Source organism: Typopeltis vanoorti, chromosome 9 (genome assembly GCF_054136105.1).
Source record: "Typopeltis vanoorti isolate ZY-2024b chromosome 9, IOZ_Tvanoo_1.0, whole genome shotgun sequence".
NCBI lineage: Eukaryota > Metazoa > Arthropoda > Arachnida > Uropygi > Thelyphonidae > Typopeltis > Typopeltis vanoorti.
Genome location: NC_143557.1, coordinates 5,785,086 through 5,812,593, shown reverse-complemented (window position 1 = coordinate 5,812,593; position 27,508 = coordinate 5,785,086). Strand labels below are relative to the sequence as shown.

General features: G+C 35.0%; 1 protein-coding gene across 2 annotated transcripts in view; it reads right to left on the bottom strand.

Annotated features, from left to right (window-relative positions):
• LOC150102860 (mitochondrial glycine transporter-like) overlaps nucleotides 1-27,508 on the bottom strand; it is a 203,470-nt gene that overhangs the window by 19,485 nt on the left and 156,477 nt on the right. For both annotated transcript variants that reach the window (XM_090398598.1, XM_090398597.1), the window contains exon 9: nucleotides 19,175-19,341. In XM_090398598.1, coding sequence (XP_090254724.1) covers nucleotides 19,175-19,341 — 167 coding nt within the window. The remainder of the gene's footprint in view (nucleotides 1-19,174; nucleotides 19,342-27,508) is intronic.

Sequence of the window (27,508 nt, the reverse complement as noted above, 5' to 3'; positions counted from 1 at the left end):
GATCTGCACTCTTTGCTATATGGCCCTGAACTTCAACTTCCTATCCTAATCAGTTCCTTACAGCATAATCTCACCAATGCAATCTGCCACTCGATATCTCATCACATTAAAGTGAATCATTTTACATTTACTAATGTTGAACTGACAGCGCCATTTTCACATGCCTGCAATTCCAGCCTATTCAAATCATTCTTCAAGTGCTGCATGTTAGATGCATTCCTTATTAGCTATCTTTGCATCATCAGCAAACAGCTGTATATTTCCCATCAAATCCTTCCCAGTGTAATAAATGTAAAGACTAGATAACAATAGATTGATCCTTTGGATACACTAATGGTCTTGTAGACGCATCCTTCCATACTGATCAAGGCTTTATATATATACAATAGTACTAATCCATTCCTCTTATCTCTGCTAGCCAACATCCTCCTCCTCAATACTGCAGCAATCCTCTGTTGTCTTCATAACCAATGCAACATATACTTTGAACTTCAAATTTCTATATACCATCACTCCAAAACCGATTACTTCCTTCACTTCTAGTATAATTCCACCAACAGCATACACACACTATTTGTGGATCCCACATTTCAAAACTTTACATTTCTGTTTTTGTCCACTCTTCCTAAAAAGCCTTAACATCAACACTATAAGTAATACCTCTTTCATGCTTAACATCATCTACAACAACTGAATTGTTGTAGATGATGTAAGATAGCAACAATATCACTGACAAAGGTTGGATAGTAACGGTCTAGTGATACTTCTTCCCCCCTCTCCATACACAACTCTATCAATTAGAAAGCCAATTTCTATTCTAATCCACTGGCCTGTTATCTAAACCATACACTAATATTTAAATATCAATTTATGTTGCTGTGTTCTGCTTTATAGAAGCTATGATGTAGGAATGGTAAGTAACAAGCATATGAAACATACATGCACTTTCACACTATCATCCACGATTACTTCATCCATTAACTGTGCTATATTTAAATATGGTGAATGTAGTGAGTAAAAAAATATTGTAGCAAATATGTTGTATATGCAAAATGGATACACCATGGTCATTTCTCTTTAGACTACACACACTTTAAATGTCCATGACATCTAGACAGGATTCAAATGCAGTACTTTTCAACCAAAGAGCACAGCCATTCTTCACTATGCAATGAGGGATAGGCACAATAAATCAACAGAGAATAATTTTGTATTACTATGTTCAGAGCAAACTAAGTTTTCTGAAACCATTGGCAAAAAAATGTCTTTTTAAAGTAACTTTTGTTTCATTTATCTGTTAACAGCATTTTTAAATTAATTACAGAATACAGCATGAAAATGAATCTGAATTTGAGACCTTGACACCCATGCCATATAGTAATTTCAACTGATTAGTTATCATCAATTCCTGATATACACTTTCCAGGGTACATAGGATACCATGATAGTATTCATAATTAAGTTCACAATATTAGTGGCTTCTTATTATCAATGTTTTCCAAATAAATCTTATTCAATCTTACAAGGTTCGATATTAAGTGCATCGATTAACCTAGATCTTCATCTTCCTCTGGGCCTTTTTTCCTGCCATCTTGTTTTTCTGTTTTGCTAACCTTTCCCATTCTCTTTACATGACCATATCATACAGACAGTGTATGATAATGATATCAACTTCTTTACCAACATCCTAATTTTAGCATAATTACCGTTTGTTTCATGTAATCACCACCCTAATTTTTCTCAGAACATGGAGAGATTTGAGAATACAATTGATATTTTCCATATTTCTGTCTATTTTCACAGTTCTGCTCTTTTTAATGCTATATTTCATTTTTAATGAAACAGTCCTGAAGACTAGTACTGGATTTATTCAAGAGTACATTATCTGCATCAAGTGAAGAACTGAGTTGAACATCTCCAATTTTGATATCGTGTTCAAAATTACTTTCCTTCATAGCATGACCAATTATCTATAGATAATGAATAAGAGTGGAGATAGCGTGCATCCATATCTTACACTTCATTTTACTTCAAACTATAGGATATTAGTATTCAAATTCAGATATTCCACAAATTAGAAATATAATTTGTGGAATATCTGAATTTCACAATTTATCTATAGAGTGGTAGCATTATTTTATAAAAGTAGTTTTAAACATTTTTGTCTGTTTTTGTATGGCACAAGCAAGATGTTTTAAAAGGTTATTTTTCTCTTAGGCTACCAAAAGTATTGCTTACATATGAAATAAACTGATTAAAATTAGTTACGAGTTAAATTTTATAAACAATGTTTTTATTGGGGGGGGGGAATACATGCTTTAAAAATAGATAAAAAAAATTAGTGTGTGTATATATTCTTTTTTATTAAAAACATTTGTTTCTAAAATTCAATTTAAAATGTTTAAAATTTAATTCAGAATGAACATTGAAAAATATCTGTAATAATACTTCACCTAACTATGCAACCAGATGAAAATGCAAAAAAAGAAAACATCCTCACTTCATAATCGAATATACACGTGGAAACTTGGAAATTTTTGAAAAATGACTAGCCAACTTATAAGAATACAATCTTTTAGTGCAAAGTAAGACATCAAGTTGCCTTGCCTTGCACTAAAAAGACAAGTGCTTCTCAGTTACCCATATATTTCCATTTCATTAATGCATTTTTGATTAAAGTTTCACTGGCCCCTGACAGTTGTTTTGAATTGTTGGCTCTCATCAGAGATCAGACAAAAACTCTCATTCAATACAAAAGCAATCCTGTGTCAGAGAGTTGTAGGCTTTATAAGCAAATGGCAGTCAGTATGTAAGAGTAATTATCAGAGAAGAGCCTAAAAAAACTTCATTTTGGTATTGTAAAATAAACAGATCAATTCCTATTTCATAGATGAATATATATATATATATATATATATATATTCATAATGAAAGTTTAATGGAGTAAACCAGCACTAAAAACTAGTATTTAACGCTTCCAATATTTCATCTCAGTTACAGAGACGTCAGGAAGTACAAAATGAGACTTATAACACACACACACACACATATATATATGTGTGTGTGTTAAAGATACCAAACTTTTTTAAACCTGGTTTTACTCCATTTCCCAAGTAAGCAAACAGATAAATAAGTCAAGTTTGCGCCTGCAAGTCTAGCCGATCCTACACGTAGTGCAAGACCAAGGCAACTCATGGTAAAAGTAGAATAAGCTCTGATAACTAATCTTAATATTTACCCTTAATGCAAAGCACATCTCCTGGAGGAGATGTATGATGTTTTGTATTAAAGGCAAGGGGGCCACTACCCAGACTGGTTTCAACCTTTATTGAGGTCTCATCAGTGGAAGCCAGGCTAGAAATACCAAGATTTTAGTAATACAGAGCTTATAAGTATTTTACCAGAACAAGTTACTATAAGTGTTTTAACCTTATTAAATAAAAATCTCAGGAGGAGATATAAATGTATCTATATTTATATAGATACATTTATATTTTTATTTATATTAGGCTGATTTTTTATTTATTTATTTATTTAAATTAGGCTGATTTTTAAGAGCAACAGCAGATTCTAAAAACAGTCTTTTTCTTCTAAATGTACTGTGATGTAACATGATGACCTCATACCAATTGGGGGATACTAGTGTCGAGAGTGAATGTAGCAGTAGATTTGAGCTGGGGTAAAAAAAAGTGTTCTTAATTAGTGTATGGTGTGGTTTTTTTTATTTTTTATCACAAATTGTGCTGCATTTTTTTTTGTTTGTTTGTTTGGATACAAGTGTCCTTCAGTAGTGTTGTTGGAATTTTTGTTGTTTATATTGTGTTTTGCTACTGGTTTGTTCTTACTGCTTCTGAAAATGGCATGCATAAAGAAATGCATGATAGCCACACGGAAAGCTTCATTATGAAGATAGAGCTCTGCCTTGGATTTTTCGCAGTGGATGTGTTGCGAAAATTGTTATTGTTATATACATGTACTGAAAAATGTGAAGGATTTGTGGACTGTTTGGGTAAAAGATAAGAAGGAGAGCATTAATGTATGTGAAAAGTGTCTTGATAGATTATTGCAATTAGAAATGGGAGCAAGAATTGGGACCACAGTAAAAGAGTTTAGGCAAGAGATAATGAAAATGAAAAATCTGAAAAGGATATTAAACATCTAAAGAAGAGATTGGCTGATGAGAAGGAGGAAGTTAGTATTAGAAAGAAAGAATCAAAGCGTGGACTTGATCATTAGAAGCGTGATGACCAATAAAGTGCCCAAAATATGCTTTCCTGGTGGAACAAAGAAGCAAATAACTGATGTGTTGCAGAAAAAGAAAGACCGGGCATCAAAATTAGTGGAAGTCATGGGTACAAATGACTTAGTTTTTGAGGAAGTTGTTATAGGAGGTAAAGAATAATATTGTTGAAAAAGTCGTTAGCATGTTGCTGAGAATAACAGTGAATTGAGAAGGAGAGAGCAGAGATAATGAATAGTAAGATGTCTGAGATGTGTGAGGCAAAGGGAGTTCAGTTTGTAAATCTATGGAATGAATTTGAAGGAAAGCTGGAATGGTTTAAAATTGATCGACTGTATTTGAATGTGTTTTGTTGGCCATTAAGAAAGGCTACTGCTTTCCTGAGAAGGCACAGAGACAGGAAGTTAATGTAGTAAACGATCAGAGTCTATTTGTGAAGCAGGACAGCACAACTAAATGGATTGTATGACAGAAGGAACATCGATATGAGGTTAAAGATGTGGTTGCAGCAGCACAAGGTGAGGATGGAACAGGTATGAATGCAAATAAGAGTCAGAGAAATGAGTGCCAAACCGAAGAGAGAAGTGTGGTATAGCAGCTAGAATAGAGAATGTTGGTGAGGATAGAATGTCCTCAAAGGCACAGGGATTGTTATGTTTGTACACAAATGTAAAGAGTATTCAAAACAAGAGAACTGAGTTTGTTGCACTGATTGAGTCAGTATGCCCAAAGAGGAGGATATGATGTTGGGAATACAAATAAAAATAAAGGATATAATTTTCCTGACGCATAGAAATGTAAAAGGAGGGGGGGGGGATATGCTGTTAATGACTGCAAAGGAATTGTGTCGACAAAGTGTGGAAGTTGATAGTGCATGCACAGATTTTGAACCTGTGTGGTGTGAAGTTGAAATTAACAGGCTAGTATATATGATAGGATGCTGTTATAGGCTAGGAAATGCAGCGAATACTGATTGTGAAATGGTTAGGTATGTAAAAAGAAGATGATCCTGATGGGAGACTTTTAATTTAATTACAGGAATATAGAATGGAAGGAGGAGATAGTGTATGGGAACAAGGAGAGCGAGTTCACATATTTGGGAAGTAAAATGACATATGATTTGGACTGTAAAAAAAGAAATAAAGGATTGCAAAGGGAAGAACAAATCTGAAGACCATGGAAAGCATCTGGAAAAGTAAAGTGATTAGTCAGCAAACGAAACTAAGAGTACTAGAAACATGCATTTTCAGCAGTGTACTGTATGGATCTGAAACGTGGGTAATAAATAAGGAATCGAGAAGTATTTTGGCATTCGAAAGAACTTGTTACAGGAAGATTCTAAGAATAGGATGGATACAGAAAATCACAAATGAAGATCTCTATCAGAAGATACAACCAAAGGAGAATCTAATGCAGAAGATTATACAATGGAAGCTGCAATTATTTGGACACATCTGCAGAATGAGTGAGGACTGGAAGATAAAGACATTCATGTTTGGTATTATGGATGGTGTGAACAGAAGAGGTAGACCATACAGAGAATGGATAGACGACATAAAGGACTGGTGCGGAATGGGTGTACCGAAACTGCGACACTGTGCACCGGACAAAGAAAGGTGGAAGAAGATAGTGAAGAAGGCATCAGACACTAACGGGTAGTGAGCCCATGGTTCGTGATAATAAAGAGGGTGATTATAAGAAGGTGTGTAGTCAGCATCAGTACGCTGAGTAGATGAGCTGAGCACAAAAGATGTTGACTGTATGAAAATTCACAAGGCACTATCTGACACAAGCAATGGTTAAGTGAGTAAATACAGGGATGAAATCAAGCAAGCTGTGTTGGAAAAGAAAATACTATGGAGGAGGTACAAGACAGTTGGTGGTGATTGGATCTATTAAGAACATAAGGTGCAGGCTAGAAAGAACAGAAAGGGAACTAGCATGGTAAAGAAAGAAAAGGTGCAGTATGAGAGGAGATTGGCTGGTCAGGCCAAGGTTAATTTCAGGGAATTTTTCTAATATGTGGCAAGCAAGAGAAAGAATTATGGCAGGTTGATACTGTTGGATAGTCATGATAGCAGAATAAAGTTGCAGAGGATACAGTTGAATTATTGAATGAGTACTTCATCAGTGTAAATGATGCAGTGCAATTTACAAAAGGGTGGCAAGTATTAAGAGAACTGGAAGTGAAAGAATCAGATGCATATTAGGTGTTGACTGGATTAGATGTTAATAAGGCTGTTAATGGATGTCATATCACCAAGTATTTTTAAAGAATATGCAAAAGATGCCACGGCCTTGTCCTGGTTATTTAATGAAAATCTTGCAGTAGATAGGGTTCCTAAGGAGTGAAAAGAATGCAAAATAGTACCACTCCAAAAGCATGGTTCTAGAAAAGAAGTTTCCAGTTATAAACCAGCCTGTATAATTGCAGTTGTGGTCAAGGTGTTGGAGAGATTGGGTTGATAGACATAGCATTCTTTATGATGGTCAGCATGGATTGTAAAGGGTACGTCCAATATGTGCAAAGGCTGCACATAAAATGCAATTTACTTGCATTTTATGATAGGTTAACGAGTGTCTTAGATAAGGGAAAATCGCGGTGATATTCTTAGACTTCAAGAGTGTTTGATAGATTATCACATGATAAGTTGGTGTACAAGCTGCAGAGGATGGGAATATATAGTATATTGATTAGATGGATTGGTGATTAGCTCTCTGAATGATACCAGAAAGTTGTGTGTATGATGGAGCAGTGTCTCAAAAAAGAGAGTAACTAGTGGTGTGCCCCAGGAATCGATTCATGGGTCCCTGCTGTTTAACTTGTTTGTAAATGATATATCATGTGGACTGACTGAGGATCTTCACTTGTTTGCTGATGATGCAAAGTTGGGGAGAATTATAAATAGCACTGCTGATGTTAATTCCCTTCAGGAAGATTTGAATAGACTTTTGACCTGAACAATGGAGTGGGATTAGAGTTTTAATATTAACAAGTGCAAGGTGTTGCATTTTGGAGTGCAGAAATAGAAGGCTGTGTACTATATTGACAGTGCCATACTGCAGGAAGTGGATGACATTTGTGAGTGACAGTAGACCGAAGTTTAGAGGGTGTGTTGCAAAGGCTGCACATTGTAGTGCTGCTATGATAAGAAGTACTCTAATATGTAAGGATGAGGAAGTGGTTGTGCCACCGTATAAGGCACTGTTCTGACCACACTTGGAATATTGTGCTTAGATTTGGTCACCTGGTTTTCAGTGTGATATGGAAACATTGGAGAGGATCCAGACACGAGTGACTAAGACAATATCAGGACTTTTGAATGCTGGCTATGGAGAGAGGTTGAAGAAATATGGATTACAGAGTTTGGTGGAATGGAAGAAAAAGGTGATATGATAGAGACATTTAAATTAGGGAGAGGATTTTATCAGATTAATCCAGATGGGGTTATAAACAAGAGTAGAAAGGGAGAGAGGAAAAACCAGAGGGCATCCCTGGAATTTATGTAAGAGTGTGGTGAAGAGGGGTGCGAGGATTTGATTTTTTTTACATGGAGGATTGTCAGTGAATGGAACACATTACCAGAATGTATTGTTAATGCAAGGAGTGTTAAGGATTTTAAGATTTTATATAAATATGTTGTCAGTTGAATAAACCTCCCATGATGAGTCTGCCGACTCCATGGATGGTGCAATAATAATAATAAATGATTCTCTGAGCTCCATCACTGTAAATTTAGAATTAAGTGCTTTTAGAATCTGCTCTTAAAAATCAGCATAATTTAAACAAATATGGTTCATAAAACTTTCTGCCACTGCCAAGGGTTCATAGATGGTTCCCCACCTAGTTAAGACTCTAGACCAGTGGTCACCAAAGGGGTCGATTCCGGCTCAGGGGTTGACAGAAAAATATAAGACATAATTGTATGGGTAATATTTAATTCGGTTAACTTGGATTACCTCCATGACAAAAGACATGGAGGTAATGACAACACAATTAAGAATGAATTGTGGGATCAGTACCTCCATCTTAGAGGTCCATGAATAGGGCCTGTAAGATGGAGTAAGGTCATAAGGTCATGAAAATAGTTACTGAGGCTAATCAAGTAGGCCAAAATGAAGTATTTACCAATAAACGGATGTTGGTGGTTCCTGCCGGCCACCGCAGTGGGAGCGATATTGCAACACATGCATGGTTCTTATTTACTGATACAAGTATTTGATCCCAGTCTCATATTTGCACATCGACATACAAGTGAGCGTTAATGTTCTAAAATTCATCAACATACATATTATAATTCAATCGTTACTCATTCACGAACTAAACTTCTCTATGTTGAAGAGTTGAGCAGCGCTGGTAGTAACACCAGTGATATTAATACCAGTAGTTTATTAATATCACTAGTAATACCAGTGATGTTACTAGTGATAGTAATAATAATATAATAATATATACTATATTATACGTACAATAAACATTGTAACTATGAAATAAACAATCTAAAAACTCACATAAGAGTCTTTTTTTTGCTTATCCTATTATAATTACGTAATAGTAAAATATAGGGGTCGATAAAAAGTCAAGAAACTCTTGAAGGGGTTGACGGGCAAATAACTTTGGCGACCCCTGCTCTAGACTTTCATCATGTTTCAGTTAGTTTTGCTGCCTTTGTGTGCATGTGTTACAAGTCTCATTTTGCACTCCCTGGCAATGTCTTTGTAACTAAGATGAAATACTGGAAGCATTAAATACTATTTTTAATTCTTTCCTAGTGCTATTCCACTCCATTACACTTTATCATGAGTTTTTCTCAGCACTTAAGCCCTAACACACACGAAGATGGATTTTTTGAAGATTTGCGAGTTGTATTTTCTTAGGACAGAGGTGGACAGAATAAAAGAGGAGGAGGAGAAGCAGGTTCAGTGAGATGAACAATATTCTAAGCCTGAATGGATTTGTATATAAACACAGAAAGTTTCTTAAGTAGCACAAGCTAAGGCAACTGTGCTTCCAAGGATTGTATTCTGATGCGCATGTACGAACACACACAAGTAGAGCTGAGAAGTTTTGGTATTATTAAGATATTAAAAGGAAGATAATATGGATTCATTCATATTTTACAGCCAAATGTAGAAACGTTTACCAGATCTTATAAAAATAATTTTCTCAAACTCTGGTAAAATTTCGAAACTAAAATTTTTCCACATTTGGCTATAAAATACAAAACTAAAATACTAGCTTATCCCTCTCACTTTGTCAAGGTGAACTATACTGCAAGCAGTTTATGTGTTACAAGTCTCATTTTGCACTCCCTGGCAATGTCTTTGTAACTAAGATGAAATACTGGAAGCATTAAATACTATTTTTAATTCTTTCCTAGTGCTATTCCACTCCATTACACTTTATCATGAGTTTTTCTCAGCACTTAAGCCCTAACACACACGAAGATGGATTTTTTGAAGATTTGCGAGTTGTAATTTCTTAGGACAGAGGTGGACAGAATAAAAGAGGAGGAGGAGAAGCAGGTTCAGTGAGATGAACAATATTCTAAGCCTGAATGGATTTGTATATAAACACAGAAAGTTTCTTAAGTAGCACAAGCTAAGGCAACTGTGCTTCCAAGGATTGTATTCTGATGCGCATGTACGAACACACACAAGTAGAGCTGAGAAGTTTTGGTATTATTAAGATATTAAAAGGAAGATAATATGGATTCATTCATATTTTACAGCCAAATGTAGAAACGTTTACCAGATCTTATAAAAATAATTTTCTCAAACTCTGGTAAAATTTCGAAACTAAAATTTTTCCACATTTGGCTATAAAATACAAAACTAAAATACTAGCTTATCCCTCTCACTTTGTCAAGGTGAACTATACTGCAAGCAGTTTATTTAAGGATATTTACTCAAGTATTTGGTGCTGGTGCTTTCATCACGGTGTAGAATTGTGAACATTATAGCACTGCTTTGTAAACAACTTTAGAAATTTCATCATCCACAACAAAAATAATTAAATTCTCAGGACTGCTAACTCGAGAACATGCTATATATACATTTCGGACACTGCCTGTGTCTGAAACATTCACCTCTTAATCTAAACTCTTATTGAAAATTGTAAACGTCTGAATGCAAATGGATAGTCTGAAGGAATGAGGGGTATCCGAGGAATGAAGACAATTTCTCCAATACCAGAAGAAATATCACAGCTTCTGTGATCTTTACAGGTTAATTACATTCTGTGATTAAAATCCTTCAGTGATTTTACTTGAAGCCTAGTTCCATTGCAAAGATTTGAGCAACAAAACAATAACACCTATTTTCAATTTAATTTCATTCAAAGGCAATCCAGGTGGATTGAGTGAATTTAAAAATCCATGGGAAAAAGAACTGTATCTACTGATTTGTAAACACTAACAGATTCATTAATCCTGTTAAGAACAAACTCATTCATTATTGACATGCCATCATTTCGAGGTGCGAGGATACCTCTCTTTCTAAACCAAGAGGGTGACTTTTCTTTTAAGTTCTCAATAGATGGGTAGACACTGCACAACATTTCGTCTGCAGTTCGGACACTTTTTCCAATATTCAGTTGTGTTAATATAATTTTCCCCTCTTTTTGCTGTACTTAACCAGTGCAAATTTTTAACGTTTTTGAGGAGAAAGAATATGGATTAGTCTCCACATATGTGAACATGCATACTGGTTTTGAGAGAAAACTTCTCTATGTCATGCCATAGTGACAATTTCTTAAGACAGGCAATCACTTCATCCTCCTGGTTCCACAGGATACAGCGAGCACTAGTATTTTCACAGACAATCACAAACATCTATGGTGGGATTCGTATCTGCTCTTCCAGCCTAGATGCTCCAGCACAGAGTTCATGTCCTTTAAATCAGTGATTTTTTTCCAACTTTTCTGATCACAATCCACAAATACCCCAAAAAGCAAGAGGGGTAGTACAATACCTGGCAACTTGTTTCACTGCTTTCAAAAAGTTCTGCTGAGTCCCACAGATGCTACAATTTGCTTTTAGAGAAGTGTAGTACCCATTCAAGAAGCAATATATGTAAAATTAATATCAAGCATGATTTTATTAGGATAGGATACAAACCAGTTAGTGAAAGAATAATGGATGCAAGATTCAATGCCCAATCATTTAATATCATGACCATTCAGATATATGTGCCCACTGCAGAGAGTGCAGATGAAAACATTCAGAGATTTTACAGGGATCTACAACTAGAAATTGATGAGGTGCCGAAGCAGGATATACTCATTGTAAAAACTCGATTGTAGCTTAAATATTCTAAAGCGCATCGCATCAATTTTTACATAGGTCAAGTCCCATAAGAACATTGTAAAAATAACCTTGTTTGTCTCTGTATATTTTGTATTAGATATTATTGTAAATAACTCTTTAGAAATTAACTGTATATATACTCTTTTAATAAGAATATTTTAGAGTGTTAAAAACAAAAGGTAATGTTTTGCCTCCAGAGCTGTATGTAACATCTACATGGTGGCATAAGATAAGATAGGTTGTTTATGAAATTTTGTGTGTATGTGAAGGGCTTACAAGCTCTGCAAGTAAACACCTCCGAAGTCAGTCAGAAAGGTTCAAACAACTTTCCGATGGCCGGCAACTTAAAATCAAAAGAAGGCACGAAAGAGAACAAAAAGCAGACCGAACTTGATAGAAGATGAAAAAGTCATGCTGGGTTCTTTGGGGGTTACAAACTTCGTGTGAGGTCTCAGAGAAGGCATAATAAAAAGGGACAGAGCCAATCATAGGGAGCTTCCCGGTTCGAGATGTCGCTAGAGAGAGACGACTTCTGGGCCAGAAAGAGGGTTTCCAGAGGTTGCCGAAGAAGGAAAGGCTTCCAGTCATCGCCAGAGAGAGGGAACAGATTCGGGAGTCCATAAGAGTCAGTTGGCAGCAATTACAGTCACTGGAGGTGGCAGTTAGAGCTATTGGAAATGGCAGATAAAAGCTAGTCATCCAGGCATATTCAGCGAACCCAAGCAGAGGAAATAAGGCGATGTAAATTACCCAAAGCAACTTCGCTCGGAATATTTTCTTTTTCACTGTGGGAGAACAACCTTTTGCTGGTCATAGTTCACAGCCCACTATTTTCCCGATGAGATATTACTGAAGCCAGACATTCCTGAGGAAGTTTAAGATCTGAGATGAAATAAATGCCATAAGACTGTAGTGAAAGACTTTTGACTGAACGTTCTGACTGAAAATGTTTGAACTTACAGTTCAAACATTTTCCAGTCATTAATAAGTGTACGAATACATAAATACACAGTACATCAAAATTTAATACTAAGGCACACATAAGCACCACATAGGCTGCCGACCTTGTGAACAATTAATGTGAGGTAGCATTCAAGTAACATATGGTAACTAAAATTTTTTATAATGTGAATATTTTTTATAGCCATTTTAGAATAATTTGCCTAAGTCGGGGACTGCCTGTAATCATCAACTCAACATCCTGGACGCTGTCTTAACCATTGGAGGGAAACCCTCGAGATATACCACTGATGTTGGTTCTACTTTTGGCAAGTCTGACCATAAGACTGTCCAAGTTTCCTTTTTTTACAGATCACCTTTCTCCCAATGAATCCCAGCCTCGTCTTTCTATGTCTTTTTATTGCTTCTGATCCTAGCACTTGCTCTGATCTAATAATGGAAATTATTCCCAATGGAACGAGTTCTTTTATTCCTAACTCCAACCATGGTGTGGATAGGACTCAAAACCTTGATTATTGTCTACACTGGTTCTCCAACAAATGTGCTAAAGTAGTCTAAGCCAGGGGTCGACAACCGGGGGCCCGCATGCAGCCCAAATGTGCATTTTTGGAGGCCCATAAAAGCTGACCATACTTAGATGGTATGTGGCCCGTATGTTGAATTATTCAGTTTCACAAAGAAGATGATAGTCGCATTTGGAAGCACATACATTTGCGAACAAGCATTTCTCGACTGACTGATGAATATTTGCATGCTTTGATTTGAATTTGCACCTCAGATTATAAAATGGTTATAGATAATTTGGCTAAGGGAAACCAATCACAAAAGTCACATTAAGCAGGGAGACACACATTTGATGCATAGAAGGAGTAGCCATAGTATTCAACACAAAATACGAGGCTAATCTTCTTAAATGGCAGTCAGTCTGAAGTAGAGTAATGTGGGCAAATATGAGAATGGGGGAACTGGACAATGAGACTTATTTGTGCCTATGGTCCCACAGAAGGTTCTACTAAGGTAGAAGTGGAGGAATTTTTTGAGGCTTTAGAAAAAGCAACTGACACAATAAAAAAGGAAAAGTTGGTCCTTGTTGGGGATCTAAATAGCAGAGTAGGAAATAATTGTGAGACATACAAAAATATTTTGGGAAAATTTGGAGAAAAGAGTAAAGCTAATAATAATGGCAAATATCTGTTGGATTTCTGCTCAGGACATGGACTGGTTATTACTAACACCATGTTCCAACATAAAAATGTGCACAAATTCACATGGAGAGAAGAGGCAAGGAATAAGAAAAGTCTCATTGACAGTGATGTTTTCTCCCTGGTGCAGGACACCAGAGTGTACAGAGGATTTGAAATTGGAAGTGATCACTATTTAGTCTTGAGCAGGATAAAATTGAATTTCATATTGAAAAGAATAACATGTAAGAAAGTTTTAAAGCGAATAAAAGTTGAGCAGCTCTCAGATGTGAACTGTAGACTAAAATACACAAGGATTATTGAAGAAAAAATGAAAGAGTTTGAGGACAGGAATCAAACCTTGGAGATTCAGTGGCAAACTCTGAAGAAAACATTGATTGATTCTGCCAGAGAGGCAGCATGTGGTGAGGGTGTCTGCAAGGATAAAAAAATCAGAACTCCCTGGTGGACACAGGAAGTTAAAGAGGCAGTGAAGGAAAAGAAGAAAGCATATCAAAAGTTCCTGTCAAATAAATCAGCTTGTGCTCTTAGAGAATACAGAGACAAATGCAAGAATGCTAAACACTGTGTAAAACTAGCTAAACAAAAGTCATGGGTGGACTTTGGCAAGAATATAGAAAATAAATATCAAGAAGGTAGCAAAATATTCTGGAGGTTGTTGAAGAAGCTTAGGAATGGAGGAAAGAGTGCTGTAAAAGGAGTTAGAGATGATAAAGGTGACATGAAAACAGGAGAAAAAGATATCCTTGAAGTTTAGAGTAATTACTTTGAAAAACTGCTAAATGAAACAAGCAGTGATGACAGCACAGTGGTAAAAAACACTGACCAGGCAATGCAGGCAGAAATACATATCCATACTTGAAGTAGAAAAAGCCATCAAAGGCTTGAAATGTGGAAAGGCAGGTGGAGTAGATGATATTCCACCAGAAACGCTGAAGTATGGTGGTATAAAAGTCTTATAGTGGCTGCACTACATAGTTCAGAAGGCCTGGACAGAGGGACGAATTCCCGATGATCGGAGTAGAGCTCTCATAGTACCCATATATAAAAAGGGAAATAAAACTGAATGTGAGAATTACAGAGGTATTTCCCTACTGAGTGTTCCTGGTAAGATTTATGCAAGTATACTTAAGAAACGTTTGAGAAGAATTGTGGAAGAAAAGCTTGGTGAAGAACAAGCTGGATTCAGGCCAATTAGAGGCTGTCAGGATCAGATCTTCACTTTACGACAAATAGTCGAGAAAGTATGGGAATATAACAGAGATCTGTATTTAAGTTTTGTCGATTTGGAACAGGCATATGACAAGGTGCCAAGAGAGAAGCTATTCAATATGCTGAAGTTATATGGTGTCAATGGGGCATTATATCAAGCAATACTTAGTCTTTATTTGAGTTACAATTCAGCAGTTAGAATTGAAGTAAGTACAGAAAGATGGTTTAATGTTAAATGTTGCGTGAGACAAGGATGTACATTATCCCCTCTGTTATTCATTATCTATATGGATCACATTATGAAGGAAAGTGGTATTAAACATGATATCAAAATTGGAGATGTTAATGTCAGCTCTTTGCTTTATGCGGATGATGTTATACTTCTAAATAAATCTGCTACAAATCTGCAAGATTCTTTGACTAAATTGAATAGCTGTTGTAATAGATATGGTATGAAGATCAGCAATAAAAAGACAAAGAAAATAGGCAGAATCATTGAAAATGTCAACTGTGATGTGAATGGAGAACCTGTGGAACAAGTAAAACATTTCAGCTACTTAGGCACAATTTTTAGTGAAGATGGTAAATTAAATATAGAAATAGACAACAGAATCAGCAAAGTTGGTATGGTGGGAAGTCAATTGAATAAATTCATATGGAATAAGAGAGAAATTAGTGAAAATAAGAGAGAAATTAAACTAAATTAGCTGTATACAAGACTGTGTTCAAACCAGTTTTAAGTTTTAACTTATGGATCCGAGAGCTGGGTCAGAAGTAAAACACTTGACCAAAGACTAGACCGCAGATATGAGAGTCCTGAGAAAGATTAGTAGCGTGAACAGATGACATCAATGGCAATATTATATTAAAAACGAGGATATTAGGAAAGAATTTGACATTGTCAGCATCCAGGAATGCGTTAGCAGAGCTAATCTCAGGTGGTATGGTCACTTAAATAGAATGGGAGAGGAAAGATTAGCAAATCAAGTGTTCTCTGCCAGGTTGGCAGCAAAACGACCCAGAGGAAGACCAAGATATAGGTGGATTGATACGGTACAAAGTGCCTTAGACGATAGAAATATAAGGTCTGATAATGTTGGAGTCTTGACAAGTAACAGTAATTTGGAGGAAAATTGTAGATAGGCAGTTAGTGATGATGTAAATTTTTTCATGTAGTACTATCATATCCTGTACACCCTTTTGAGGGTACATGGCAGGAATTTGATGATGATGATGATGAACTATATTACTTTGTTTTTAAGTGATATTAATTTTTCATTGAGTTTTTATTTTCATGCTTGTTTCATATCTCATACTTTAAATATTTCTGTGTATTTTAAGAATGAAAATTATATTATGAAAATTGATAACTTGAGTAATTTTTAACTCACTATTTTCTCTTATAAATGCTTGCGGCCCAATTCTTAAAAATAAAAGTTAAATGTGGCCCGATAGTCTGAAATGGTTGCTGACCCCTGGTCAAAGCCAAACACTTCAACACATAAATCCAATGGCTCAAGTCAAACATTCCAGCCTCTTCCTCAACCTTACACTACAGCCCGTAACAGCTGAAAAAAAAAAAATCCAACCAGACTTTGTTATAGCTAAATGCACTAAGTGCATCTTCTGCTCAAATGACAATTCAAGCTTTCTGGTCCCTCACCATGGCTGTGTGGAACGCAACTTCTGTCCTTCCATGTTTCTCCTTTTTCCTCCCACTCTTTCATGAACTATCCACAATGTACCCTGTCTGATCAGTCATAAAAAGGACAGGAGAAAATTGCTCAATACTTGGATACTAACAAATCTCCAGGTGCTGATGTTGTGATGGATTTCTCCAAGCAGTGTTACTACTAAATTCTTTGATGCATCACCAGATTCAAGACACTCAAACCTCAAGTCCCCTCTAATTACATATTGTCTTGGATAATTATTGATTGAAGGATGTATAAATTCCATTTCCTTACCTCTCTGCAATGTTCCTTCTTCCAGTCTGTCGCTATAATTGAATTCCTCCATAATAATGATTCATTCTGTATTCATCATGCTAATTTGCCAATACATGTCATCCATATACGATAGCAGCAAACTCACATTCTTTAATTTCACTTTTCTTATTCACTTGTAAAAGCATTTCTTGTCACTTCCAGATCATTTGCAACCACCAAAATAATCATCTCTTTCACTTTTCCTCTCTGTATTTTTAGCCTTTGCTCAGAGAAACAATTTCATCACACTATCCTTAAGCATTCTTATTATAGTCACCATACCAACCTATTCTAATTCTTCCTCTTTTGCTCCTTCATACTTTGCTTTCTCTTCCATCGCCTCTCTCTCTCTCTCTCTCTCTCTCCTTTCACCTCTCTGACATTACTAACCAGACTTCATGTTTCTTCTTCAGTTTTTATTGCCATTTATCATCTCTTTCCTCCACTTCTAAGTCTTTTTGTTTATTTATTCATACCTTCCTGAATGTTTCACCACCCTCTTGATAATATCTTCTATAGTTTTACTAAAATAACTTTTTTTATGTGACTCCACCCACAGGGAAGATTGTAAACTTATAGTTCATAAGTACCATGTGTGAGTTAAGAATTTTTTCTCCTATTTTTAATGATGAATTGATGATAGGTCAATAGCTAAATACATCAGTCTTTGCACCACCCTTGTGCAATGAGATTATCATACATTCTTTCCACTCCTGTGGAATCTTCCCTGTGCTGAAACTCAAATTATACATCCAAGCCAAGGAACACCAAATTCAGCAGAACACTCTTTTAACATCCATGCTGATATCCCATCAGTCCCTGCTGCCAAATTAATATTCAGTTTATGCAACAGGTCTAGTACTCCTTATACACCTGAGTTTCTTCCTCCAGTCTAAAGATAGCAATGAGCTCAATGTTGCATACACTAGGTTGATAGCTATTAGCAAAATGGGCACTCATTAGGTGAACGATCTCTTCTGTATCTGCCACCTGCATACTATCTGCATTGACGAGAGTTATCCTTTCACATTTCTTCTTTCTTTTACTTGCAACATAGAATTATTTTGGGTTGCCTTTTAGCTTGCATATCAGTTTGTTTTCATACTCATACTTAGTTTTCTATATAACCATTGTAACTCTTGTACACACTGTACTCCTTCCACATCACATTTGTCTTAAGAATATTTTGCTTAATAAGATTGCACATCCATTTCATTCCTGCCCCTCGACTCCTGGGAACACATCTGATACTGTATCACTGATGTATTCCTTAAATACTTTCCATGCACTTCCAAAATCCTTCCCATCTAGCAACCAATATCATGGGATTGAATCTAGTAATCTCTCAGTTGATCATAATTTCTTGCTTTGAAGTTCATCATGCGAGTTTTTCTAAATTGAATATCCATACAATTAGCTACTTCCTATTTCCATCCAGCATGATCACTGTCATCAACCAGAAGCAGAACAGTCACGTCTTTTACTAAAACTTCCTCTAATATGTATAAGAATGGCAGTCACATTTGGATTAATTCTAAAATCCTTCAAGATGAAGTAGGTGTTACTAACTTCACTGATAGTAACACCTACAAGCACTAAAAAGATCAACCCAAAAGCACTCATAACAAAAATGATTTAATGAAAAAACTTTGTATCTCACCTAAAGAAATTAAACATCAAATCATATCTAAACAGACTTTCATCTCCACATATCTACAGTTTACTTAAATTCATAAGATATCCCATTAAGACTAAGCATTCTCCTACACACTATCTATCCATCCATCCAAATATTTAGCAAAACTTCTAACTCTACATGACCAGATGTTTCAACTGGTCATGTCCATTTTAGCTAAATCAGTTTTGATGATGCCCTTCAGTTTGAAAGAATATGACATAAAGAACCTTTATCAGGGCTTTTTTCTCCCAGAAACTTGGGTTTTTCATCCTGCAAACTAGCCAAGAGAACATGTGCAACTGACACAAAGTACACTTATAGGCATAGGGCTAAACTACCTTATCCTGGAATTATGGTTATGAAATCCAAGGATATCTTGGACAGTTGTGAGTGCTTAAGGGCTCATTAAGAACTGTAAAATAATTTAACTCCTAAGGACATCACTAGCCTAAGAGACAAAATAATGAGTCATTTAAAAGTTATTAATTTCTTAGTATGCACTTCAATTTCTCTTCAAAAACCTCAAAGTTAAAACATAACATATTAAAAATAATAATCTGTATGTATATAGTAACAATATACTATACCTGATAAATGCAAAGAGCAGCAGTTATAACTCTGCCATATTTCAAGGGATATAATTGCATTTTTGTTTTGATAACATCAGCTGGTTGTGTTACAGCTGATGCAAGAAGTCCAGCAATTAAACCACAGCCAAAATGTAATGGGAGTGATGGTACTGTTTCAGTCCAAGCTTTAAAAAAATTGCATATATAAATTTCTATTTTCTTCAATATATTTCATCTTAAGTTTTAAATATAACATGATATTTTCCCACACACACAAATCTTAAATTACTAATTACCACTCAGCACTTTATAAAAATGTATTTTTGATTATGATGGAAAATGCAAACTAAGTTAATACATCTTTCTTTACGTTTAAAATTTCATGAGTACAAAGTCAGTTAAATTAATTTTCTTCAATGAGCAAAGGAAGGGGAAAATAATGAACATATTTTTGTTTAAACTTCAAATAGAACATGAGACCTGCAACTTAGATGTGAAATTACTATTGCTGTTTATTATTTGTATTTTTATATATCATGTAAGCATTGCTAAGATCTCAGAACTGCACTACAAAACAAGAGAACAAAAGAGAGAATTAAGATTCTTTTTCAGGTCCCTGCATCCCCTCATTCCTTGCATGTATGGGGGTTCAAAGAAAACACACTACTAAGACCAATTGTAGATGGAATTGACTCCCCTACTTATAAGTTATCCAAACATCTGGCAAAATTATTAAAATCTTTTACAGGTTCTTCTAATTCTTACGTTAAGAATGCCGAACAATTTGTTTCCATGATTAAAGATGTACATCTATAAAAATATGAAATCTTAGCCAGCTTTGATGTTACTTTTCTATTTACTAATGTATCCAAAGAAGAAGTACTGGTTCTTTTAGAAGATAAATTATCTGAAAGAAATCTTGACACTCTTCAGTCACTGTATAAATTCAGGCTGTTTTGTTTTTGGAAACACTATCTACAGGCAAAATTACAAATGTATATTAGCAAATGGCTAGAATACGTGTATCTATCAACTGTACTTGGAGTCTCCATAGCTCAGTCAGTATAGATGAAGCCCCTTTGGTTGGAAAGACCTGGGTTTGATTCCTGTCAGTGACTAGAGGAACCTTTATCTGGTCTCTTTCAATGAAAGGTAAGTTAGCCGGTCTCATATGGAGGTTGCGGGTTTTTTCGTCCCTCAGAACAGACAAACCGGCACCATGAACACATGCAATTTACAGATAAGAATACTTAGAGGCATAGGGAAAACCACCTTATCCTCATATTACGGTTGGGAAGGCCATGGGCACTTAAGTGCCTGTTAAAAAAAAAAAAAAAAGCAACTAATGGATCAACTGTATTAGCAAATATATACTTAAAAGTTTTTTTTTTTTTTTTTTTAATCAATAAACTCTTTTCCATTGAAACCAAAATTGTGGAAAAGATATACAGACAATTTTTCTTGATTCAGATTCATGGTTCAGATTCACTCCAAGAGTACTGGAATCATCTTAACAGCAACATCCTAAGATAAAATTTACTGCAGAACTAGAAGTTTGCTTCCTTTTTTGATGTAAAACTAAAATCTCCATCTACAGAAAGCTTACACATAGCAACAGATATCTTCATGCTCAGTACTATTATTATCCAACTCAAAAGTTTGGTATTATTTCTACTTTAGAAACCTGTGTGCATACTCTCTCATCAGTGATGAAGAAGAGACTGCCAAAGAATTAAAGCCGCTTTTATCAATTTTCATTAAGAATGGGTATCGTAAACAGTCAATTTCTAAATTCTTGTTTAACTCTATTTCACACAGTGCTGAAGAAAGTAACGATGTGAAAGGTTATATCACCATTCTGTATATCAGCTCTATTTCTAACAAATTGGCAAAAATCCTCAAGAAATATAAGATTTGTACCTTATTCAACCCCTTAAGAAAGCTTCGATCAGTAAAACCTAAACATAGAAATGTGAAGTATCCAGATGTGTACAGTCTATGGTTTGACCGTAATTCCCCATATTATGGACACACAGAAAAATTAATTGAGCTTTGTATCAAAGGATATTTCAGAGATATCACCTATGGCAAAACCAACACCTTATTGACTGGATAAGGTCTTGATGGATAAGGAATTAACCAGTCATCTGCTTAATTCTTCTAATCCCAATGACCATCAATCCACTATACACTCAGTAAACTAGAATAGATCTAAAATACTTTACAAATGCTATGATGAACTTGAAATTAGTAACAGAATTTAGTGCAAATTCTGTTACTTCTAAGAAGTAACAGAATTTGCACTAAATCCTGTTCACCTTAATGTCAAGCTCAGCCACAATCTTTCTGATTGTTACTCTTCTACTATTCAACTATGGCCATTGCGAGACCACACGTCCTTGTGCACAAGAACAACAACGCAGCTGGTCCACAAATTAATTCTAATGTGAGCAATCCATTAATAATTTAGAACTTTGGTATGTACCCAAGTGATGTTTTTTTTATGTATCGCTTTTTTTTCTTCTATGTATGATGCACTAGATGAAATCCTCTAGAAAGACAAAACTAGCAGTGCCGTTGAAATTAAATTAGTTACTTGCTATTTTAACATTCGGCTATACAGTCATATGAGTTATTTTCCTTAAAATATATATATAGCACTGACATTAATAATTATAAAAATGGCTAGTGTGATGGCCCTCTAGTTTTATGTGACAAGTCTTTGTTTTATATTTTTTAATAAACAAAATGATAAAGTGAGTTTGAAAAAGTATTTAAAGTGAATCCGCAGGTACACATTTTCTTTTTCTATTTTTTACTTCTCCCACCAACTAAATATGTAAATGAGTCAAATTTCTTCTAACTTCTCAGAGATCTTCAGAAATGTAATAAACAACTATACTCCAGATTTGTCTGTATCTGTTGAGTGCAATCTCCATTTCCTCTGCCCTCTTATAGACCTCTGGAGCAATTATTAAATGAGTTTTACTCTTTAGAGACACTTGCGACATTATGATTAAGAATTATAGACACGTAAACACAAGATTATTTTAATATTTGCCAAATATTTCAGTCTGAAAATAACAGACTATCTTCAGTAGCTACATAGGAAAAGTTTTTTTAACAAGGTGGAATACCAACAATTGTTCATTCAAAAGTAGAACAAGCTGTGTGATGTTACATTGTTAAGCATTAATGCTTAGCAAAGAGAGGAAAAATTTCAGAGTGATGATTAAATTACATGTATTAATTCACAATTTCATATAATAATCTTAATTTATAAATAACATTAGACTAATGTAAAAATTAAAAGTCTCAATTTAAAAAAAAATAAAAATAAATAAATAAAATAATAATAAAAAAAAAAAATTAGTGTTATCCTGATTAAACTTTCCCATGTTTTTGATAAGGATATACAGTCAATTCGATTTTGAATTGAAACAACTGTATATCCTTATCAAAAATATGGGAAAGTTTAATCAGGATAACACATTATTATTATTATTTTTTTTTTTAATTGAGACTTGAATTTGAGAAATTTGAGATAAATTTATATGCCGAGTTGAAATTCCTGCAGCTTTTTGTATCCATATTTTTTAATTAATTACTGGCAAAAATCATGTAAAAAAGTAAAACACCTAAATAAAATTTAGCCGGCCTGGTTGGCCGAGTGGTTAGCGTATCCGCTCTCCAGCCAAAGGCTGCAGGTTCGATTCCCGCCGTGGGCATGGATGTTTGTGATTGTCTGTGGAAAAACTAATGGTGGTGGTCGGCGGTGGAGACAGAGCTGTAGAGCAGGTGCCCTCCCTCGATGAGTCTTTGGACTCCCTGGAGGTGTCAAATAATAATAAAAAAAATGACTAGTTTCATACAGCTCTATTGTGTACTTCTTCAGACTGAAACTAAATGCAAATATATAAAGAGAGATTCTTTCATAGATGTTCTTAACTCAGTTGAAGATCATAATAATCTTACTTTTGAAGTATACAGAAGAAAATACAATACTGGTCAATATCTACGTGCCATTTCTCACCACCATTGGACACAAAAACGAGGCATAATCAAAACTCTTAAAGGGAGAACTATTACAATATCAAATAATGATAATAAAAGAAACAAAGAAATATCTTATATTAAAGACATTCTTCAAAAATTTGATTACAATATCAGAAAACTATCACCAACATTCTGAATAAACTATTGCATGCTCCAAGACAACAACCTGAGAACTACAAATGTTCAGTTTCCTTACATCAGAAATGCCATAGATAAAACAAAAATCCTACAACACAACTTTAAAGTTGCCTCTTGACTGCTACAAAAAAGTCTCCACAATGCTAAGATTGCCAAAAACACCTCACTAGCCTAAAAAGAAACAAGAAGTATGCAAAAATCTTTTATAATTGTGGCATTTGTTATGCTGGACAGATGGGGTGATATGGAGTAACCCATCAAAAAGAACACCAGAGATATGGAAAAAAAACAACCATATAAATCTAGCCTATTTTTTCACACTACCAACGAAAACCATCAAGCCAAATGGCAACATGCTAAAATGTTGTATGCAGAATTCAATAATTATGCACATAAATTTAAGGAAGCAAACAAGATATGATGTCCAAATCAGTGTAATAAAAACCAAGGCCTAATCTTAAATTAACTCTGAGCAGCATATATGAATGATCTACACATTAATGAATTAGACTATGAGACAAAGTATGCTATATCTTGCAATGATAAACCAAGCTTACAATATCTCATTTCAGTTTTCAACATCTGGCATGTGTTGAATGAATTTAAAAAAACAGTTTATAATTCAGAAATCTCTTTGTAAAAATACCTCTTTATATTTGAGTTTTTCTCTCAATCAATCTGAAGAAGTACACAAAAGTATTATACAAAGCTAGTCATTTTATTAAAGTGTTTTACTTTTTTATGTGGTTTTCGGCAGTAATTAATAAAAAATATATATATACCATATTTTTCCCGTGTATAAGACAATACTATTTTCTAAAATTTCTAGACCAAAAATTGGGCATCGTCTCATACACGGAGGGGGGGGAATAACCGGTTGAGAGGCCCGTGGTTGCTGTGCCGAAACTGCTGTTACCTTGTCTTCGTGAACAGGCTTCCATCAATCACTAGCCTTTAACTCTGTCAATTGACGTCATTAATGGCTGATTCTCAATAAACCAATCAGAACAATGAAAGCATTCATACGTCTGCAACTCGTTGGCAGGATAAGTTAATGCATAAACAATATTTTGAGCACTAGCCCATAAAAATGTCCGAAAATAAAAAAACGATTGTCATATTCTTCAAAATTCAAGTTAAAAGTCATCAATTATGCAAAAGAACATGGAAATAAAGCTTCAGAGATACAGTTTGGACCCCCTCCCACTGAGTGTATGACTAGACAGTGGAGAAAAATAGAACAACTACGCAAGATGCCAAAAAAAGAAGAGAACCTTAAGAGGAACTTAAAATGGCCAAACTTGGAGCACTGGTTTAAGACTAGGATTATGGAGTAGGGCCAGTGGGACCAAGCCTATTCAATATGAGGCAAAAAGGTTTGCAAGAGAACATTGTGTTGACTTCGCAGGAAAGGCAAAATGGTGCTTCATCTTCATGAGGAGAGAAAGGTTGGCCATGAGAATACGAACCAAGTTAGCCCAGAAAATGCATCCCTAAAAATGCATCTTCGTATGTATCTTAAAAATATTACCTAATTACTAAATATACTTTGAATATTTTAAAAATATATCAAATGTGTTCTGTTTTATGTTTTAAAATATCGATTTCTTAATTTTGGGTTTGAAAAAGTAGGGTTCATCTTATACGTGGGGCTTCTTATACATGGAAAAATATGGTATATATCCTGTTCGATGATATACAGGTGCCTTGAATATAATTTTTTTTTTTTTTTGGAAGATGTGCATTGGATGTGACGTGTTTGTGCTAGGAAAGACTACAAGTGTAAGCCAGCCCAAGAAATAAAATATGATCGAGTCTGAAAATGTCAGTAATATCAAAAGGTAAGATGAAGCAAAGAAATGATATCCTTCTTATGAGAAGCAAGACAAGTGCATTTGAGTAAAATGACATGGAGCTAAGTATTTAATGCATTGGTTATGGAAGATTGTGAAGCTTCAACATCCTTGAGCATTACAAAGTTTGTCAAATGAATGAGAAAAGGAATATACTGTCATCGACAAACCTGTGAATATGATTTGAGGATATAAGAAAAGCCCATTAATTAAAACTTAATTAAGAATTGTATGTTGGATTATTATGATTTGAGGATATAAGAAAACCCATTAATTAAAACTTATTAAGAATTGTATGTTGGATTATTTGTTGAACAAGACACTGTTTGGTTTTATTAATGGAAGATAATGTAGATTATGTTTTAAGGTATTGTAGATTATGACAAACCTACTTAATTTTTTATGAGGTGATCATGAAGGCAACAGATCACAGAAATGTTATGATATTATTAGCTCTGAAAGGATGTAAACCCACAATACATAAGTGAGTGAACTAAGTGTTAAAATTGAATCCATGCTGTAGAGAACAAACATGGCATTTTTTCAAGCCATGCCACCAATTAGTAGACAGCAGTTAAATACCAGGCAATGAAATTCTACTCCAACCTAATATTCTGACAAATATCCGCCATATTAAGATTAAAACCAAGAGCCTGCAATTTAGAGAGCAGACATGATACCAAGTGAGAATTACAGTGGTATTTCTCTACTGAGTGTTCATGGTAAGATATGTGCAAGTATACTTGAGAAATGGTTGAGAATGATTGTGGAAGAGAAGCTTGGTGAAGAACAAGCTGATTCAGGCCAAATACAGGCTGTCAGGATCATATTTTCATTTTACAACAAATAGTTGAGAAATCATGGGAATATAACAAAGATCTGTAGATCTGGAAAAGTTTTGTAGATCTGGAAAAGGCATATGACAAGGTGACAAGAGAGAAGCTATTCAAAATGCTACAGTTGTATGAAGTCAATGGGGCATTATGATATGAATTCTAACTGCTGACTTACAACTCAAATAAAGACTAAGTATTGAGTTGTAAGTCAGCAGTTAGAAATGAAGTACAGAAAAATGGTGTAATGTTAATTCTGGTGTCAGACAAGGATGTGCATTATCTCCTCTGTTATTCATTATCTATATGGATCACATTATGAAGGAAAGTGGTATTAAACCTGATATCAAAATTGGGGATGTTAATGTCAGCTCTTTGCTTTACGCAGATGATGTTATATTTCTAAATAAATCTGCTACAAGTCTGCAAAATACCCTGACTAAATTGAATAACTGTTGTAATAGATATTGTATGAAGGTCAGCAATAACAAGACAATGAAAATAGGCAGAAGCATTGAAAATATCAACTGCATTGTGAATGAAAAACCTATAGAACAAGTAAAACATTTCAGCTACTTGGGCATGACTTTTAGTCTGGTTATTCCCTTTCAGTCATTTCCAACCATAAGTGATTTTGTAGGCATTGGCCACAAAGTATTCCTGGTGAGATTTTTACAGGGTAGTTCACCATTGCTTTCCCTAAAACCCAATTTTATCCGGGCTCGGGACCGGCATATGGCTGGGACGTATTCATGACTGTAATCCATGTGCGTGTGTGTTAATGGAGCCGGTTTGTTTGTTCTGGGGGACGAAAAACCCGGGTTTCCGGGTGAAAAACCCCCTATCTCCATATGAGACTGGCTAACTCAACTTCAGTCGAAAGAGACCAGATAAAGATCCCTCACTTCACTGACGAGAATCAAACTCAGGTCTTTCCACCTAAAGAGCTTCGTCAATACTGACTGAGCTACGGAGGCTCCCAAAGCTGGTATGGTAGGAAGTCAACTAAATAAATTTATATGGAATAAGAGAGAAATTAGTCAAAACACTAAATTAGCTGCATACAAGACAGTGTTCAAACCAATTTTAACTTATGGATCTGAGCTGAGTTAGAAGTAAAACATTTGACCAAAAACTATAGACCGCAGATGTGAGAATCCTGAGAAAGATTAGAGGTGTGAAGGGGTATGATGGCATCAATAGCAATATCATATTAAAAACGAAGATATTAGGAAAGAACTTGACATTGTTAGCATCCAGGAATAAGTTAGCAGAGCTAATCTCTGGTCTTTTTCCTGCCAACCTGGCAGAGAACACTTGTTTTTCTAATCTTTCCTCTTCCATTCTGTTTAAGTGACCATACCACCTGAGAAAGATTAGGGGTGTGAAGGGATATGATGGCATCAATGGCAATATCATATTAAAAACGAGGATATTAGGAAAGAACTTGACATTGCTAGCATCCAGGAATA